Source organism: Paroedura picta, chromosome 2, assembly GCF_049243985.1.
Source record: "Paroedura picta isolate Pp20150507F chromosome 2, Ppicta_v3.0, whole genome shotgun sequence".
Lineage (NCBI taxonomy): Eukaryota > Metazoa > Chordata > Lepidosauria > Squamata > Gekkonidae > Paroedura > Paroedura picta.
This window is the reverse complement of record NC_135370.1, coordinates 78,673,436-78,692,878: the sequence shown is the minus strand read 5'-3', so window position 1 is coordinate 78,692,878 and position 19,443 is coordinate 78,673,436. Positions and strand designations below refer to the sequence as shown.

Sequence of the window (19,443 nt, the reverse complement as noted above, 5' to 3'; positions counted from 1 at the left end):
GGGATAAGAGAAAAGGTGGTCCAGTAGGTATGCTGGTCCCAGACTGTTTAGGGCAGTGGCTCTCCACTTTCCTAATGCTGCGACCCTTTAATATAGTTCCTCATGTTGTGGTGACCCCCAACCATAAAATTATGCAAGTGTTCTTTCACAAAAATTAAACCAAAACTGACTAATGGTATGGAGAGCTATTGTTCATGATTGTATATACATTGGGGTTTTTTCGCCAGGGTTTCTCAGTTCAGTTCTGCCTCTAGTCCCACCATGCCAATCTCACTCTTTTCCACTGTTTCAGGCAGATTAACGCTCTATCTTGATCTACCCTGCAAGGCTGTTGTGTGGATGGTGCTCTGCCCGGCCAAGCGGCTTGCCCTGCCGCAACCCCTGTGAAAGGGTTGTTCGACCCCCAAAGGAGTCCTGACCCCCAGGTTGAGAACCACTGGTTTAGGGCTTTAAAGGTTAGCATACATGCTTTGAATCTGATTCGGTCTCCAATCTAACTGAGGAACACCAATTGCCTCAGAATCAGTATGATTATCTGTGTGAGTCTGATGGATGTGGGCTAATATTCAGTACATCTGAAATATCTGAGGAAGGGTCATTTGAAATTGGTATAAACTGAGATATTTTGTGCATTTGAAGTTACTGCCGTTATTTCTCTCTTCAGAAGAAACAGCTTGTGAGTATATGCCATGGATTCCCATTAGGGAGAAAGGTGGAGTATAAATAAATAATTTGTATGCCCTCTGTTGCAAGGGTCCCAGCAGCTTGATGTCCTTTGGTATTTTTGGGTAAAAGACTTAAATTAGAAGCAAACTAGACATTGGGGGGGGATCTAAACCAGAATATAACACATGATGTGGAGGAGCTAAACTGTGCCTCCCTCCATTTTATTTCACTATACAGTCACATGGGTTTTCTAGGAAACCTAGAATCATAAATATTTCTGAGAAATTATGCCTTAAATAGAACATGTAAAGAAACTGAAAAAGTACCCTATGTTAATTTTACTCCCAATACCAACTAATATTTGAACATGAAAAAAGAAACACAGAACAAGAGTGAAAACAGTCATATTCAAACAAATGAAAAGCTTTAAGTGGAAATTATTTCAAGTACCCTCACACCTGATATGTGACAACATCATTCAAATTATGACAGTCATCAGATATTCTATCATTTGTCAATTTTTAAATATTCTTGAGTTTTACATATAGTTGTAGATTACTTACTTCTGGGCCTGGCAGACTAGACAAGCTTTTCTAAAATAATAAAAGCATGTATTACAAATGTGACTTTTGCTTTCTTTTTCAATAGTTGTTGGCAGAGCATTTTCAAGCTGATTCAAAGCCCAGTAAAATGTTCTTAAAAGCTTTCCATTGCCCCTAAGTGGTTTACCGAATAGCAAAATAGCTGTGCTCAAATCACATTCCTTCCAATACATTTTTAAAACTTCTGGAGTTACTGAAGCTCTCTTCAGCCCCTTCTAATTTATGCCACTTTAAAATGACCAATCTCTATTAACAATATTAACTAGGTTAACTATTAGGATCACACCGGCTGAAAAAATGGGTTATTAATAAATCAATGCAATTTTAAGGAACATTTTTGTACATTTTCTTGCATTAATGGCTTGCAGGAAGGAAGCCGTAAATTCTTTCCATTAAAACTTTGATATATTATGCTTTTCAGAGCTGGTATTGAACTAGAAACTACAAGCTACAACTCTACTAAAAGGTATCCCTTGTGCAAGCACCGAGTCATGTCTGACCCTTGGGGTGACGCCCTCTAGCGTTTTCATGGCAGACTCAATACGGGGTGGTTTGCCAGTGCCTTCCCCAGTCATGACCATTTACCCCCCAGGAGCAAGCTGGGTACTCATTTTACCGACCTCGGAAGGATGGAAGGCTGAGTCTACCTTGAGCCGACTGCTGGGATCAAACTCCCAACCTCATGGGCAAAGCTTTCAGGCAGCTGCCTTACCACTCTGCGCCACAAGAGGCTCCTTACATGTCTCCTTACAACTCTACTAGACACAGATAATAGATCATGGTCCAACAGCCTACTTCTAATGAGCGACCTTTAGGCCTCCTGGTTATTGCAGTCTTTCACTGAATGCTAGACTAGACACAGAATGATTTTATTTGACCCTGTTTTAAGAGAGCACATATTATAACTATGCCATAACTGTTAAAAGATCCCAAGTATGCATCTCTTGGTTTTTACATTTAAAAAGATAACAATAGACAATTGCAAGTATTTACAAGATTTAATTTAATCATGCCATCCTATGCAGAATTACCCCCTCTTAAAGTCTATTAACTTGGATGGGTATACAAAGGCATAACTCTGTTTAGGATTGCACTGTAGGTCACCTATAGTGTTTTATACAATAATGTCTACAAGGAATTTAACTGAAGATATTTGACATATCCATGGCCCTATAGGTTTTAATTTTCTCTACCAACTGAGATTTAAAGTAGTCAGCTGATCATGCAGTAGCAGTGGCTAGCTAGTTGTAGCCATTTAGAATACAATAATCTCCTTAGAACTAATAGCAAATATTCTAGGAAATTCTGAAGCAAAATCTTTTGCATTTTTATAAAACACAAATGAAGGAGGCTGCATGATTCCTGGAGAGTAAATGAAAAACACAAAAATCCTTACATCATCACTGGATGCATAGATGACTTGTCCTGGAGGTCCGGGGGGTCCGGGGGGTCCAGGCAATCCTAATCCGTCTTGACCTCGTTCACCCTCAAAGGCAAAAGTAGTGGACAGTTTAGAATTCTTGACTGCACACATTTTGATCTATCTGTATTTATGCCTCTGAGAAAACGTATACATGAGGAAAAAGGCTCTGATTTTAACAAGATTTTAGAATAAGTATGAAGCACGCCAAGCTAGGTTGCTCTGAAATGTTAAAAAAGCACAATACATCATTTCTATCCTCTAACCCATATCTCCTAATAGGCTAGATTAAAATTGTACATAAATGGCTACCATAATCTGGAAAACTCAACAGGGAATAGCCAACATTCATGGGCCCTTTATGCACGGCGCCAGATTCCGCGTGCTGGCACCGTGCCATTGCGGTGGGGCACAATGCCCCGCCATTTCCCGTGAACGCACAGGTGCGGGGCATGCTGGGTTGGCCCGGCGTAGCATGCGCACGCTTTACACCGGGGCGAAGAGGCCCGGCCGAGGTAAGTGCAGTGGCGCGGGCGGGGGAGGTGGGGAGGGGCTGGGGGGAATGGGGGGTGGCAGGGGGTCGCCCCTGCCAGCTCCGTGGCGGCACGGAGGCCGCAGGGCTGGGCGGCCCGACAAGCCCTGTGCTGCCGATTATGCACAGCGCCGGGCCGCCACAGCCCCAGCTTATCCGGGAAGCTCTGGAAGATCTTGCGTTCACTTAATGCGGATCTTCCGGAGCCCAGGGTCGGGAGGCACAGTGTGCGTTCTCGGTGATTTTAACTGAAGCGCTGCTGCCGCGAGTGTGGGCCTTATGGCCCGTGCATCATTATGGTGGGCATGGTGGGCATCTTCCACTCAGCAACTCTCTAGATGTTCCATGGGAAGCTCTTGCACAGAGACTCCTCCTGCCCCAGAGATAACAACAGTAACAGCTCAAGCAAGGGTAGAGATGCTTGGAGACTAGGGGAGTCATGCAATTTGTTAGATTACTTTGTTTGCACAAGGGTACATTGCCTAAACTACATTAAAAATAAGTGGCTGTTTGGCAACTGAAATCCACATTTTAAAGTAGCTCACAAACTAGCAGAATAAATCAAACTTTATTGGACTTGAATGTCCCACTGAACTCTCTTCTGCTACTTCAGACCACCACAGCTACCCACCTGAATCTATCACAAGCTAGCAGTTGCTCCTTAAATCCAGGAAACTACTTACTTTATCCCCTGAGTCTCCTCGATCACCTTTTGCCCCCTAGAAGGAGTAACAAAAGAGATTAGCACATTTTCAGAAAGGAAAGACTTTCTGACAAGAGCAGAGCCTGGTGTTGCAGAAGACAGCCAGCACCGTCCAGCAGATGGACCGCTGGACTCGGTTCCAGCAGTCCTGTGAACTCCCACTCTAGTCATGGACTCATTGGATGGCCTTGGATGAGCTACCATCACTCAGCTGGAGTAAATGAGGATGAAGGCAGTCAGTACTCTAAGATCACCCACTAATGCTGAAGATCTCAGCTGCTTGCCTTGCCCTTGCCACAGGCCCTGAGAAAAAGAAAACAGCAACAGCCAAAGCCTCTAGAGTAGCCTTTCTCAACTTTTTTTTGTTTTTACCATTGAGAAACCCCTAAAACATTCTTCAGGCTTTGAGAACCCCCAGCAGTGGTGCGATCATGCAGGATATGGCTGGGAAGCATAGCTGTGTACATGCCCACCCGGGGTCCCTCCCCTTCCCACCCCTCCAGGCCCACCACTGGCCATGGGGGGGGGGTAACATGACCATATATGGTCATATATAATATAATAAATGTTTAACAATTTTTTAAATATAAAAAATTAACTCCCACCCATTCAGGAAGCCCGTCCGGGGCCATTAGAAAACCCCAGGGTTTCATGAAACTCTGGTTGAGAAAGCCTGCCGAAGAGATATGGGGAAAATGGCCAGACAGCACCCTTCTTCAATGCCTCTGGTCCATCTTGAAATGGGCTAAGGACAGGCTTTGCCCACTGGGAAAGGTCAGCAACCTCAGCATCTCTTCTCTGTTCAGGACCTTCTTCCTTGGCTTAGCCACTGACACAATGCAGAAGGAAAAGAAACAGCAGCAGGCAGAACATGTACAGGGCTGGAGAGAAGAAACCCTAGGATCTCCCTCCCTCTATCTGATTTAAAAGATTTTCACTCCAAAAGTTTTGTCATCATCAAAAGTGCTGGCTGAAAGGAATTCTATAAATACAGCAGGCAAACAATCATGATGTGCACTGAAAGCTATAAATGATAATAGTTACACGTATCCAAGCAGCATAATCAGATGAAGTGAGACTGCCATTCTCTGTCAGGCAAAGTAACACTGTCAAACTCTGCCAGGCAAAAACTATACATGTGGGGCAAGGAGAGAACGGCAGGGAGTCAAAATGAATTTAATTACCAAGTGTGGATTTTCTGCAGTACTTCTTGACACAAGGCATTCCAGGCAGACCTTAATTTCTCTTATCCAATGACCAGAACTTTTTGAAAAGAATTTTTAAGAACAGTTTTCCCCCCATAGATAAGTTAGGGAATCTCCTGAAATAAGAACCTCAGAAAAGTCACTGTCCTGAAACTGATGCTCACCTGTGGTCCTGGGAAACCCTCTAGTCCAGGCCGACCATCCAGCCCTGGCAATCCTGCCTCTCCCTGTAGACAACACAGAATATTGCAAATGCCATTTGGTTCCCCAGTTCAGTTCGCATTCATAATTATTTTAATAACACAGATGAAGCTTTGCTTAAAACTACAATTTGTTTAAAAATTGGAAATAAAGGTTTGCACATATTTCTCAAGCTATATGACACAGACTTACCTTTTCTCCTTTCTCTCCTGGCACACCAGTGCTGCCAGCATCCCCCTGAAAGATTTTTTTTAAAGAAATAAATCTTATTTCATAAACTGTAAAAATTATGTACATTTTTGGTCTATAAAATTTGCATTTCTGCCCACCTCTCCTGTCAAACCTTTTGTGCTTTAAAGACATATTGGTGTCAGTGAGGTAGCATCTGTGTTGTTGGGTCTATATTTAGCACAGAAATGTCACTTCTATCTATCTGTGTTCCGGAAGGCCTTTAGAGCAATGGACGATGACAGCAGGCATTCTTATTTTGGGGTCAATAGACATGACAACCACATTACATCAGAAGGTTAACTTCATCTTGCTGACTTTAATACACCCCCTTGCCCTTTTCTTTCACTAATCCCTCTCTGCCCCCATCTGACATGACAGATTTGCAAAGCCCTGAGCTACTAGACCAGCGTAATGGCGATCTGTTGTACCCAGAATGCTTTGCTGTGATGCCATAGCTCATAGAACAGTGCACTGCTGTGCCAGTATTTGCATTTATTGATGTGGGACACATCTGCTGGCGCACCTCCTCAGACGGATATGAATATGGACATGACATCTGTAATCCTGCCTATGGGGTGCACCAGAAGATGTAGAGAGCCCAGCCAGTAGCTGCGCTGGCCCCGGGAACCTAGCCAGCCCCTGCGTGACCAGCGGGGGCCTCGGTAGCAGCTGCCCCACTACCAAAGCCTTAGCAGTGGCTGCACTGGCACCAAGGGCCTAGCCAGCCACTGTGCAACCAGTGGGGGCCTTGGTAGTGGCTGCCCTGTCACCAAGGTCTTGGCAGCAGTTGTGCCAGCCCTGGGAGTCTAGCCAGCCATTGCGTGACCAGCGGGGGCCGAGGCAGTGGTAGAGGCCTAAGGAGAAGGTAATCCTTGACAGAGGGCGCCTAGCCAGCCTGCATGACCAGTGGGGGCCTTGGTAGAAGCTGCCCTACCACTGAGGCCTTGACAGTGGTCGCGCTGGCCCCAGGGGCCTAGCCAGCCACTGCATGACCAATAGGGGCCAAGGCAGTGATGGAGGCCCGAGGAGAAGGTAAACAGGAAGAGGAAGGGGGAGGGAGGAAGGGAAGAGAGTTTGTGTGTGTTTGCTTGGGAGGGAAGTTGGGACACCAACAGGTAAGGAGGAAAATGGGAAGGGAGGAAGGGAGTCTGTGCAGGTGTGTATGTGTGTTTGCAAGGGAGGAAGAGGGCCCTGACCAAGTAGCCCCAGACCAGGTATGTGTCCCACATACCCTCTGAGAGTCAGACGGTCAGTAGATTTTTTTTTTACTTTTTTTTTTTTTGCATTGTACAGTGGATTAATCAAATTGTCCTACTGGGGGAAATAATCCTAATCTACATAAAATAACCATGAAAACAAATTATTTATTACAGAGGAAAGGGAGTTCAAATCAGCAAAAACATTTGACTGACGGGAGCATGCATTGTCCTGTTTTCAGGCAATTTAAATCATATTTGTACCAGCCAATAGATTTAACACAAAATTGAGACACTTCCTGACCTTGAGCCCTGGAAGTCCCGGTGGACCCTGAAGAAGAAACAAAGATGAAGAAGTTATCAACTAGTTTCTCCAGATGTCATAAGATGATGGACCCCTCCAAACTTAGTTATTATGCCTAACTTGAGAGTACTAGCATTAGTTAATAACATCCACACAGTAGTATCCTGTATGAAATATCCTAATCAGTTTGCTATCTACAGACAAGGTACATCTTTTAACACTCCACTGTTGACAAATGGCCTAAGTATCTCATGGACATTTAACACACATGCTGTTGTGCCGGGCTGCAGTCTGACGTTTTCTTCAGGGCAGGTTACCCTGCTGTTTCCTGACTCTGCAAGTGGGAGTCTTTTGCCCAGTGCACCTCATCCACCCCAAAATTGTGCCCCCACATGGGAGCCAGGGCAGCGAGGTTCCAACGTGCTGCAGGGTAGCATGGGCCTGGTTTTATTTTTTTATTTTTAAAAACATGGTATTGCAAGTCCATGTAATACCCCATTCTTCAAAATGAGAAAAAATTCCCCAGGCAGCACTGTGGTGTACCATGGAGCTGCCTGGGGTATTATTTGTCTCTTCTGGGACACTGTAGTTGGGGGAGGAGCTGAGCCAGGAGGGCCTGACTCTTCCCCTGCCACACAGGCCTGCCCCAACTGAGGCCATGTTGCCACCTGGGGCAAAAAAGGGGGAAAAGATATATTTGCATTCCCTTGCCATGGGGCAACAGAGGCCCTGAGTTGGGCCATGTCTAGAATGGCCCCAATTCACCACCGACATCAAGTAGAACTGGGTATTTGCCTTACCACTAAACAAGCGGTAAGGCGAGACTAATTCCTGGTGTGGAAACGGTCATGGCGTGTTTTAGCTTCTTCAAGAGTCACAGCAGCAGAGCAGCGCAGGGTTCTCTAATAGGAAGTAGCAACAGGAGCAAAGCCTTACACTGTCCCCGGGATAGATACTGGCTCTAGGCCAAGTGCCTGTCAAGAACCTGTAATGGCACCTGTAGCTAGGGATCAGCATAACTTTCTGCAGGCTGCATCTCATTATCACTAGTGGTATAGCCCATATTATATAAATGACTAATGATGAAAGACTAATGCATCATCCACAGACATTTAACTGATCTGCAGTCCAATCCTAAGCATACTTGCCCAAATGCAAGTCCCACTGTATTCACTAGTGCCTTCTTCCAAGTAAGAACCCATCAGACTTCAGTTGTAGAGAAATAAAAGGGACAGTGGGTTACCTGCAGCCCTTCTGGTCCACGTGCTCCAGGGAGAGCAGATACAAATGGCAGTCCTGAGCCCTCCATATCATCCTAAGTCATAATGGAAGACATTAGTCTACAGACAGAAAGATGAGATAACAGGACAGAAATCACACTATGCATGCACACAGTGTAGGCAACCACAGATTAACAGAAGTGAGCCTACAGGTTGATGACTTGTTTGTCACTACAAGCATAAATTAAAAGACGTTTACTGTTACTAGGGGGCAAAGCCCACTTTAAAAGTGGGTTATGAGCAAGCCCCTCCCCATGGGGGGCGGGTTCCTGCCACTGGCTCCCAGCCTTCCACTATGAGAGGAGAGTGGGAGGGGCTGCTGCTGGGGTTGCATGTGGGGGTACTGCCACTGGGGGGCCCATGACAATCTCATACTCACAATTCCAGGGGCAAAGCCTGGTCCAGGTGGACCAGGAAGTCCAGGCTGTCCTCTGGGACCCATGGGCCCTGGAAGTCCTGCCAGGCCAGTTTCCCCTTGCACTCCAGGAAGCCCCGCTTCTCCTTTACTGCCCTGGAGTAAAACATAGAACCAGACACAGATGAGCATGCCAGAAACTTAATACAAAACTGGCAGATATGCTAGACTTGAGCATCAGGGTCTCATGCTCAATCCATGTTAAAGATGCAAGCATACCATAAACGCACATTTGTGTGCACAAACAAATGCAAGAAACTGAGCAACATGAGCCTCATAGTATATTACATGCAATACCTGTAGAACAAATTATTTCAGTGCCGCCTTTTCATGTATAGTTGCATGCATGGCATCCCCATCCCCAAACTGCATATATTTTTCATCTTCCCCGTTGTCTAATATTCATATCAGCTGCAGAATAATCACACTACATACATAACTACACAAAGAAATATTCAAGATGGTAGCTTTGTTGGTCTGAAGCAGCAGAACAAAATTTGAGTCCAGTTGCACCTTTAAGACTTTAAAAAGTTTTATTCAAGGTATAAGCTATTGTGTGCAAGCATACTCCTTCAGATACAGAAGTGGGCATGCACACAAAAGCTTATATCTTGAATTAAACCTTGGTGGTCTTAGAATAATAGAATCATAGAGTTGGAAGGGGCCATACAGGCCATCTAGTCCAACCCCCTGCTCAACGCAGGATCAGCCCAAAGCATCCAAGAAAAGTGTGTATCCAATCTTTGCTTGAACACTGCCAGTGAGGGGGAGATTACCACCTCCTTAGGCAGCCTAATCCACTGCTGAACTACTCTGACTGAAAATTTTTTTCCTGATATCTAGCCTATACCGTTGTACTTGCAGTTTAAATCCATTACTACATGCCCTTTTCAGCCAACGAAAACAGCATCCTGCCCTCCTCCAAGTGACAACCTTTCAAATACTTAAAGAGGGCTTTCATGTCCCCTCTCAACCTCCTTTTCTCCAGACTGAGCATTCCCAAGTCCCTCAACCTATCTTCATAGGGCTTGGTCCCTTGTCCCCAGATCATCTTCGTCGCCCACCTCTGTACCCTTTCAATTTTAAAAGAGCCAGTGTGGTGTAGTGGTTAGGAGTGTGGACTTCTAATCTGGCATGCCGGGTTCGATTCTGTGCTCCCCCACATGCAGCCAGCTGGGTGACCTTGGGCTCGCCATGGCACTGATAAAACTGTTCTGACCGAGCAGTGATATCAGGGCTCTCTCAGCCTCACCCACCCCACAGGGTGTCTGTTGTGGGGAGAGGAATGGGAAGGCGACTGTAAGCCGCTTTGATCCTCCTTCGGGTAGGGAAAAGCGGCATATAAGAACCAACTCTTCTTCTTCTTCTTCTAAAAGTGCCACTGGACTCAGAATTTGTTCTATAGAAAGAAAGCATACTAATTATGAATTTATTTTACTATCAAACAGAACATGTATAATAAGAGAGAAAACAGGCTATGATTTTAACACATCTTTCAGAAAACTCAAGCTAATTTTTGATGCTATTAGCTAGAAACAAAATTATTGGCATCTATCTACCCATCCACAGACTTTGTGGAGCAGGGCTTTCTTCTTTTCCCCTTACTACAGTCCACAAACCCCCAACCATTCCTGGAGGCTAGCACATCATCAGGTATTGTTGCCCTCATTTGCAAATGGAAATCCTGTTCCATCAGAGCAACTATGTGGTTGGATACACACCATCTGAAAGGTTTACATGCCTGTACAAAATGAAATAACAATAAAAGTTCTAAAGAACTAGAGAACACAAATATGCTTTTTTTTGCACATCTCACATCAACTGAATAAATAGAATGAAGTGTTCTATTTATGAGCTTTTCCAATTTCTTTATAAAAATTATATCCTTAATCTGTTTTTTTAAGCTATTACCACCAAATCAGCAAGATCTGAGAAAATATTAGAAAATAACAAGCAGGGGCCCCTACTATTTAACCTGGTATTGGAGTCACTAGCTCGTAAAATTCGAGCAAACGCAAAGCTCTCGGGACTTATGATTGCGGGAGAAGAATTTAAACTTAAAAGCTATGCTGATGATGTTGTTTGTGTATTAACCAATCCAAGCACCACCTTAGAATTGTTGTTTGAAGAGATAAACACCTTTGGGAAACACTCTGGATACAAGATAAATCTCTCTAAAACCAAGATTATGCTATTTGGCATATCAGACTTGAACATAGAGATAGTCAAAAGGGCACTAAGGTGTGAGATCAACCCTAAAAAGGTCAAATATCTAGGAGTACAAATTGGAAATCGCTCTGATACCTTGTTTGCTAACAACTACGGGGAGCTCTGGTCACAAATCCAACAGGACATTAAGAAGTGGAACAGCCTGAACCTTTCGTGGTCAGCAAGAATGGCCACAGTAAAAATGTCAATATTACCAAAATTTAACTTCCTCTTTCAAACTCTGCCAATAGATATTAATGACTCTGTGGTAAATAAATGGCAGTCTGAAATAAATAAGTTCATTTGGAACTATAAGAGGCCAAGAATTGCCTTTAGAATTCTACAAGATGACAAGAAGAGAGGGGGACAGGGCGTTCCAAATCTAAAATTATACCTACATGTGGCAACACTGACAGCAGTGGCAGACTGGATAATTGATCCAATGACAAGAGATTTGGTGTTGGAAAAGGCAGATAGTAAGCAAAGCTTCCATGAAATGCTCTGGCCCTCTTTGAAAACAAAAGGAAAGGAAAAACCCAAGGTCAGCTTTTGGACAAGATCCCTACTAAAGATCTGGAATAAATACAAAACAAGACTTTGCTCCTCATCATATTTACTGAAATCGCCAATAGAGGCGTATTTTTCCAGACAACAGCAAAGAAGAATAACATGCCCAATGTACAAGGACTTGTTAACGAGAACAGGTGAGCTTAAGAGTCTGCAAGAATTAAACAAAGAAGGATATGAGCTACGATGGATGGAGTATAACCAACTGAAAGCCAGACTAAAAACAGACTTTGAGATTCGAGTGGACAAAAACTCACCTCTTAGTGATTTTGAAAACATGTTATTGCTCAAAAAACCACACCTACAGGGCCAGATCTATAAACTTCTTTTGAAATACGAGACTGAGTCAGAACAAGTAAAGAATTGTATGATTAAATGGATGCAAAACCTGGGCTCCATAATTGGTATGGAGGAATGGGAGCGAGTTTGGACCAAAATTCCTAAACAAACTAACAGCCAAATTTTAAGGGAAAATTGGTATAAGATGTTTTATAGATGGTATATTACTCCAAAGGTCATTGCAAAAATCTCAGATAGGTTTGATAATAAATGTTGGAAATGTCATAAAGCAGTAGGTTCTTTTTATCACATGTGGTGGAATTGTGAAAAAGCAAAAAAGTATTGGGTTAAAATACATATGGTGTTACAGGAAATATTTAAAATGCGATACCCAATGAAGCCTGAATCTATGCTGCTAAGCTTCCACCCAAGTGCTTTACCTACTTCTTCTAGAATCTTCTTCTTCCATGCAACTACGGCGGCACGGTTGGTGTGGGCGAAGCACTGGAAGGCGACTGAGACTCCAACTATTTCTACATGGCTTGATAAATTAGCGGACTTAGCAAAAATGGCAAGACTCACCAACATGGTTAAGAAGAGATCTCCGAAAGAATATGATGAACAGTGGAGTGATTATTTGGACTTTCTTAAGAAAGACAGCAGTAACTGTTAGAGTAGGACCAATATGTAATGGGAACTGACTATATATCTCTTGAGATAATATCAGACTACATCAAGTATGATATACGTGTATTGATGACACTTATCAGCTGGTCGCTTTTTCTGTTTTTTGCTTTTCTGTTTCTGTTTTTTGCTTTTCTGTAAATGCTTTTTATAAGAACAAATAACAATAAAAACTGAATTAAAAAAAAAAAAAAAACAAGCAGGGGCCCAGAAGGACTTGCAGCAGCATCTCATTTTCCCCTCCTTCTCTATTTCCTCTTCCCTCCCTCTTTTCCCTTTCCCTTTCCATAGCCTCACCTTTTTCCTGGTTCCTTGTTTCCTTCTCACCCATCAGCCAACCTGTCCCTGTCTTTAGCTTTCCCTGCAGCTTCTACTCAGGAGAACTATGGCTGTGTTGAGCAGTGCCAGCCACCATGCCAGGTCTAGCTGCAGGGTGAAACACCTGCAAGGGCTTTTGAAGGGGCACCACTTTTGAAGGTATCCCCATCCACATGCTATTTCCTCCTGGCAACCCTCACATCCTCACATTTCCCTGCTCTCTTCTCTCCTTTCCCATCCACCCTCCAACCTACCTTTTATCTGTCCCCAATTTACACAATAATTTATTATTTAATTTATACTCTGCCTTTCTCCACAATTTTTAACACTCCCTCTTTAAAAAAAAGATTTCAGATTTTTCTGTGGGACATTTTTTCAGGTTTGTAGAAAGATCTTTTTTTTGTTTGTTCATGACTTCAGTTTGAGCATTTAAGTATTTACAGATCTGGCCATATTGAGAGAAGTTATACTGATGATAAAGAGCTGCACATAGTCATACAAAGTTCAAGTCATGACAGGAGTTCTATGAGAACACTATTAAAATTCTAGAAACCACTTTGCATGCTGTATTTCTGTACAGGCTCTCTGCACTCAAATAATCAGATTATATTCTTTAAAAAGGAAGACAATGGGAATAGACATCTAAATCATGCCAAATGAAAACAACCACAGAGATGTTACCTCAAATTTTGGTCTCCCCCTATGTGGGACTGTGTAGTAATAAGAAAGTACTTCTAACACATCAGAGGGAATAGGAAGCAGAGCATTCTGGTTAGGTGGAGAGAATGTTGGAAGACAGGAAGACTGAGAAGTAGGAAAAGAATGTCATAAGGATCTGGGGTAAAAGGGATCCTCATCCTCTGTGAGGTGGCCAACAGAGTCTTCATATAATTAGACTCAGGAAGGAAACACATAGAGAAACTCCCTGCAGACAAACTTTGCACAACAGTAGGGCACTGGAAGTATCAATACAGGAATCTTTCAAGACACAGTCAAATGATGAATACATGTATTCAAATATCTGCAATCATCATTTACTTACATGGGAATAACTGCTACATAAACACATAAATTGTACTCATATTTGATAATTAGAGGTAGTAATGATGGTACAGCTTTGTAAAGCTGAAAACATATAAAAGGACTATTGACGGTAAATCCTGTGGACCTTGGGACAATATTAAATCATTTCCCCATGGTGAAGTCAAGCTGACCATTCTGCCGTCCAAGGCTGGAACTAGGCTAGATATCTATCTATACATGAAGGGGTGTAGGAATCTTAAAGGAGAAAGTCAGGCTCTACAGGAGTTTGCTTGGGAGCTCTTCTTCTACTAGTAACAATAATTACATAGAAATAGTAATCAGGTGAGGTGTAATGGGGGTGCACAAACATAAAGGACAGGGTAGCCAAATCAGAACTGAAGGACAAATCCCAGCTTTCCACTGGGGAAACAATTCCTTTGAAATGGGTTCAAAGTGGCTGTTTACACTACCAAAGCACCTGCAGAAAGAGATTAATACAGGGGCCCCATGCTTTTTGAGCCTCAGAGCACCTCTGGAACTCTGACTCAGTGTGGTTGGCAAAATGGTGGCCGCAGCCTAGCTTCAGTCTGCCAAAGTAACATCTTTAAAAATCTGCACAGCCAATCAAATTTCCAGGAGCCAATCAGAAGCCTTCCTGGGCAGAAAACCCGCCTAGCTCCATTCTCATTCTAAAAATATTTGGTGGGCACCAGAAAAGGTGCCCATGGGCCTCACGGTGCCCATAAGGACCATGTTGGGAACCTCTTAATAGAGATAGTAAATGTGCTGCAAAATCTTGAATATTGGTTCACTGCTCCCTCTACAGCCTCACAAATGGATACTGTTGCCAAGTTAGAAACAAAGGATGATAACATGAACAATTTCTTAAGATGATGAGCTATTGTACCTTGGGTCCAGGAGCTCCTGGAAGGCCTAATTCACCTGGTTCTCCCTGAAAACAGAGAAGGAAAAAAAATCATGGAAATAATTTTGCTATAGAGAGCATTGTATAGCAATTACCAAGCCAGAGACAGTTAAGCAGGCTGACCCTAAACAGTCTGCTACTCTGGCCCTCCTTTTAAGGAAGGTGCACAGAAGGGATACATACAGCTACTCCATTTGCTCCAGGCTGGCCAGGGATGCCATCTCTTCCAGGAGAACCAGGAGGGCCCTGAAAAGATTAGAAAATGAAAGTACCTCTGATTAGCGAGAGAAACTAAATATTATATGCATGGGAAAAACACCTGTGTCAGAGAACAACTTTGAGTGGAGAAGAGGCACCAGCAGTGCAGGTGAATGGGTAACAGTTTATCCAGCTGCTGGGTCTCTACCTAAAAACATTTCCCTTAAATCACTCTACACACACCCCAGTTGAGTTCTAAAGTGTACTTGCAAGGGGGGGGGGAGTGTCTAGAACTCTGCAAGACGAGTGAGAAACTGGGAGAAGGGGGCAGGTCTCAACAGTATCACCTTCCAAGGAAAAAATAGTCATTGGACTTTTGATGCAGGTGTGCATCCAGTGTGTAGTTTTGCTCTGTTATATATGTTATTTTAAAAATATTGTCATTAACTACAAGACTTGTATGTTACTCTACCACACAAAAACATTATTCACATTATTTTATCTTTCAATTCCTTTAGGGATATTGTTTTCACTTCGAAGCAGGGCTGAAGGTCTGACATTCCTACCTTCACAAACCTGCCTCTTTTCATCCATTGGTCATGGACTTATTTCTGGTTATATTCAGAAGATGCTACCAATGTAATACTGTGGGCCAACCACAAGATACGGTCTCAATGCAATATCCTTACTAGTCTGACAGCAGCTGACAAAAAATGTCTTTAGCAGGCAAACTTCAGAAACCTGCAGCAAATAACTCCTTCATGTACCCCTGAAACTCCAATAAAAGAGCTGATAACTAAACACGGAACAAATTATATTGGAAGGCATTGAGCAGGATTTGGAAACATATTCATGGTGTATTATCTTCCACTGTTTCTCCCAGCACAAGTCATTTACTTACAGGGAGTCCTGGAAGTCCTGGGCTGCCATCTCTGCCTGGCACTCCAGGGAGGCCAGGTGGTCCTGGAAGGTCAGTGCCATTCATCCCAAATCTCCCAGGTTGTCCTGGCAAACCTGGCACACCAGGAGGCCCTGGGGGCCCAGGAGGTCCTCTGGGGCCCTGAAACACCACAAACAATGTATATGACGTGCACATTCCTAGTTTGAACATATAAAGAGATTTCATCTTCTGACGGGGATAGTCATGCACTGTCTGAACTACTGCAGTCCCCATGTACCGAGTACACACAACCTATTTAACTTCTGAGGAGAATTCTGTACATCACCTCCCAAGGGAAAAACCCCACTGAATGCAACACTAGTTCATTCTTATTTATTTATTTTTTAGATATCTATAGTACCTATCTCCAAAAATGGACTCAGGGCAGTGTACATCAGTACAACTCAGCAGCCTGCATAGGCACTTACCCGTAAACTTTCCATGTCACCTCCAAAGCCAGAGCCTTCCATATCAATAAATGTCTGGAAGAAAAGTACACAAATATACCACAAAGGTCAGGATCAATCAGCATAAATGCTGCTGGGGCAAAAGTTAGAATGGCTCAAAACAGAATATCTGCCTACTTCTGGCTGCTTTGCTAGGTTTACAAGTGCTAGCATTAAAATGATCCAGAAAGACACATGCTGTACAAGGGAGACTAATAACTGAGAACGAAAATACTCTCAGGGTGGCCAAACTGTGGCTCTCCAGATATCCATGGACTAGGGGCTCATGGGAATTGTAGTCTATGGACCTCTGGAGAACCAGTTTGGCCATCCCTGCTACATACGAACAATGCCCACCTTTCATTCTGAGATCAGGAATGACTGTTTAAAGGTAAAGGTAAAGGTATCCCCTGTGCAAGCACCGAGTCATGTCTGACCCTTGGGGTGACGCCCTCTAGCGTTTTCATGGCAGACTCAATACGGGGTGGTTTGCCAGTGCCTTCCCCAGTCATTACCGTTTACCCCCCAGCAAGCTGGGTACTCATTTTACCGACCTCGGAAGGATGGAAGGCTGAGTCGACCTTGAGCCGGCTGCTGGGACTGAACTCCCAGCCTCATGGGCAAAGCTTTCAGACGGCTGCCTTACCACTCTGCGCCACAAGAGGCTCTAATGACTGTTTATTTTACTTAAAAAAAATCTTTATAAGAACAATAGATATAGGGGCTTCTTTGCAGCCAAATGGCCATGGCTGTCCATAAATCAGTGTTGAACTTCCAGTCCGCTGAATAAGAGCACAATTACAGCCAGCTCTTTCAAAATAGGATTTACAACAACAGGTTTCTCTCTGGCACTACCGCTCCCCTCTCTCCTTTTTATTGAGATGTATGTAAGTCGATATAAAAGATCAGTTTCATATGCATCTTAAGCAGTAAGGTGTGATTCACACAGCACATCAAAGATTTTTTCCCCCAGTCTTAATGGTGCTACTTGATTTTTGTTACACTTTGTTGCAACACATTACACTAACACAGCTACCTGTTTGAAATACTGTATATACTCCCATATAAGCCGACCCACATATAAACCGAGGCACCTAAATTCACCACAAAATGCTGGAAAACCTTATTGACTCGCATATAAGCCGAGGCTGGTGTTTGGATAGTGGCTTTCCCCCATCCCCTCCCCTCCCCTCACCGGCAGGATCTCTTTTTTTTCCTTTTCCTCCCACCCTCCTCCTCCCTCTTTCCCTCTGATCCCTCTTGCCTTTTTATATCCAATCCTTCTTCTTATCCAATTCCCTTCTTCTTAGCCGAGTGTTCTGTTCTCTCCTCTTTCCATTCCTTCCTCTAGGGGTGTTTCCTCCTTCTGCTCTCTGCTCTCCCTCTGAGACAGAGGCTTCAGAGCTTCCTGCAGCAGCAGCAGCATGTGCTAGCCTCGTGCTAGCATCATTAAGGCAGTAAGGGGGGGAGGCGGAGACTGCTCTTCCCTTCCCCTCCCACTGTCCCTCCTGGGCTTGCTGCATCTCTTTCTGCATCTGCTTCTTCAGTTAAGTATAATTGTCTCTCACCCCCACCCTTCTGTCTTGTCTGGCAACTTTTTTTTTTACACCCGCATATAAGCCGAGGGGAAATTTTGCAGCTTTAAAAAAGGGCTGAAAAACCCGGCTTATATGCGAGTATATATGGTAAATATGAGGAGAAATGAAACAGTCATCTACAGATTCAACTCTTATATCCCCATTCTTTCCAATCCCCCCTTCTTTTTATTTTATTTGGGACAATGAGACTGTTATGTGATGTAAGTAAGTGTGTAATGCTATTTAGAATCTAACTCTAGATTCTCAGGACAGGATAACATGCTGAGCACAGCTTGTCACCTGTAGAAATGGAGGGGGCTAACAAGAAGTTGCTTTTAATTACTTCTTTTAACCACTGGGAAAGTGTCTGCCAGTAATCTTGACATTTATTGCCCCAATGTTTTTGTGAATGACAACTGAACCCATAGGACTGATTGGCTTTTCTAGCAAAGAATTATCATACTGCACGTTTAGGATGTTGTGACGCTATTTACTAATTTTCTACTAATTTGCTTTCTCCTTATAACTGTACTCTTATGATCCATTGTCTGAGCAAGTCTGTATGCACACAAAAGCTCACACCTTGAATAACTCTTTGTTGGTCTTAAAGGTGCCACTGGACTCAAATTTTGTCGCCTACAGAGAAATGCAGGAAACCAGTGGGAGGCACCATTTTTAGGCTATGACCTAGAAAGGAGTAGAGGCAAGAAGAACTCATTCCAATGCCTATATTGTGACCATTTGAAACTCACCAATTTGTCCAGTTTAGAGCTGAATCCTGGTAGTCCAGGTGGTCCTGGAAGACCAGGGGGACCTTGTACACCAACTCCGGGATCACCCTGGGGACAGAGTAAAAGAATTACAGAGCTGAGAACATTGTATGCATACCCACCATGTCACAGAGACAGGCAGATTGCTGTTCAGATTGAATATTCTGCTAGATAACTGCTGATCATAGTTTTAAATTCTTGTTTGAAGTGATATTATTTAATAATATTTATGAAACTCTTTGAGGACCACTATATTTGAAAATCAGAATGTAGGCATTGTATGCAAATAAATAAAGTTGAAAGTACAGTGGGGACTTAACCTGTTTTATGTTCAGGTGACCCAGTGCCCATACCTTTTCTCCTTTCAGTCCAGGCTCCCCTGGAGTCCCAGGGAATCCTTGAGGGCCAACATCTCCCTGCACAAGGAAGAGAGAAGGGATCAGAGCAGGCCTCGGTGTTCACAGAACAGCCACACAGAAGCAACTATAACACCTTTATTTACATGCAGATACAAACATAACAGCATACAATGGGCAGGGAAAATGGAAGACACACCGAGATGAACTATGCTGAAAGAACAGCTGCACTGTCACAGTTGCCTTTGCTTCAAGATCAGCTGGCACAAGATCAATTAGAAGATAGTGAACATCTGCTAAGTTTGGCTAAGAAGTACCACACAACATATGAATGCTGGTCATTTTCATTAAAGACTTTGACACTGCAATTACTCATTCATGGCAAAAGAACCTGTGT

General features: G+C 43.4%; 1 protein-coding gene across 4 annotated transcripts in view; it reads right to left on the bottom strand.

Annotated features, from left to right (window-relative positions):
• The window catches only part of COL18A1 (collagen type XVIII alpha 1 chain), a 196,110-nt gene that overhangs the window by 24,824 nt on the left and 151,843 nt on the right, over window positions 1-19,443 (bottom strand). For all 4 annotated transcript variants that reach the window (XM_077321082.1, XM_077321080.1, XM_077321081.1 and 1 more), the window contains 14 exons: window positions 19,044-19,106; window positions 18,673-18,759; window positions 16,326-16,379; window positions 15,859-16,017; window positions 14,943-15,005; window positions 14,742-14,786; window positions 8,720-8,851; window positions 8,304-8,375; window positions 7,061-7,087; window positions 5,522-5,566; window positions 5,293-5,355; window positions 3,904-3,939; window positions 2,665-2,754; window positions 1,230-1,259 (listed from right to left, as the gene is read on the bottom strand). In XM_077321082.1, the coding sequence (XP_077177197.1) occupies window positions 1,230-1,259; window positions 2,665-2,754; window positions 3,904-3,939; window positions 5,293-5,355; window positions 5,522-5,566; window positions 7,061-7,087; window positions 8,304-8,375; window positions 8,720-8,851; window positions 14,742-14,786; window positions 14,943-15,005; window positions 15,859-16,017; window positions 16,326-16,379; window positions 18,673-18,759; window positions 19,044-19,106 (966 nt within the window). The remainder of the gene's footprint in view (window positions 1-1,229; window positions 1,260-2,664; window positions 2,755-3,903; window positions 3,940-5,292; window positions 5,356-5,521; window positions 5,567-7,060; window positions 7,088-8,303; window positions 8,376-8,719; window positions 8,852-14,741; window positions 14,787-14,942; window positions 15,006-15,858; window positions 16,018-16,325; window positions 16,380-18,672; window positions 18,760-19,043; window positions 19,107-19,443) is intronic.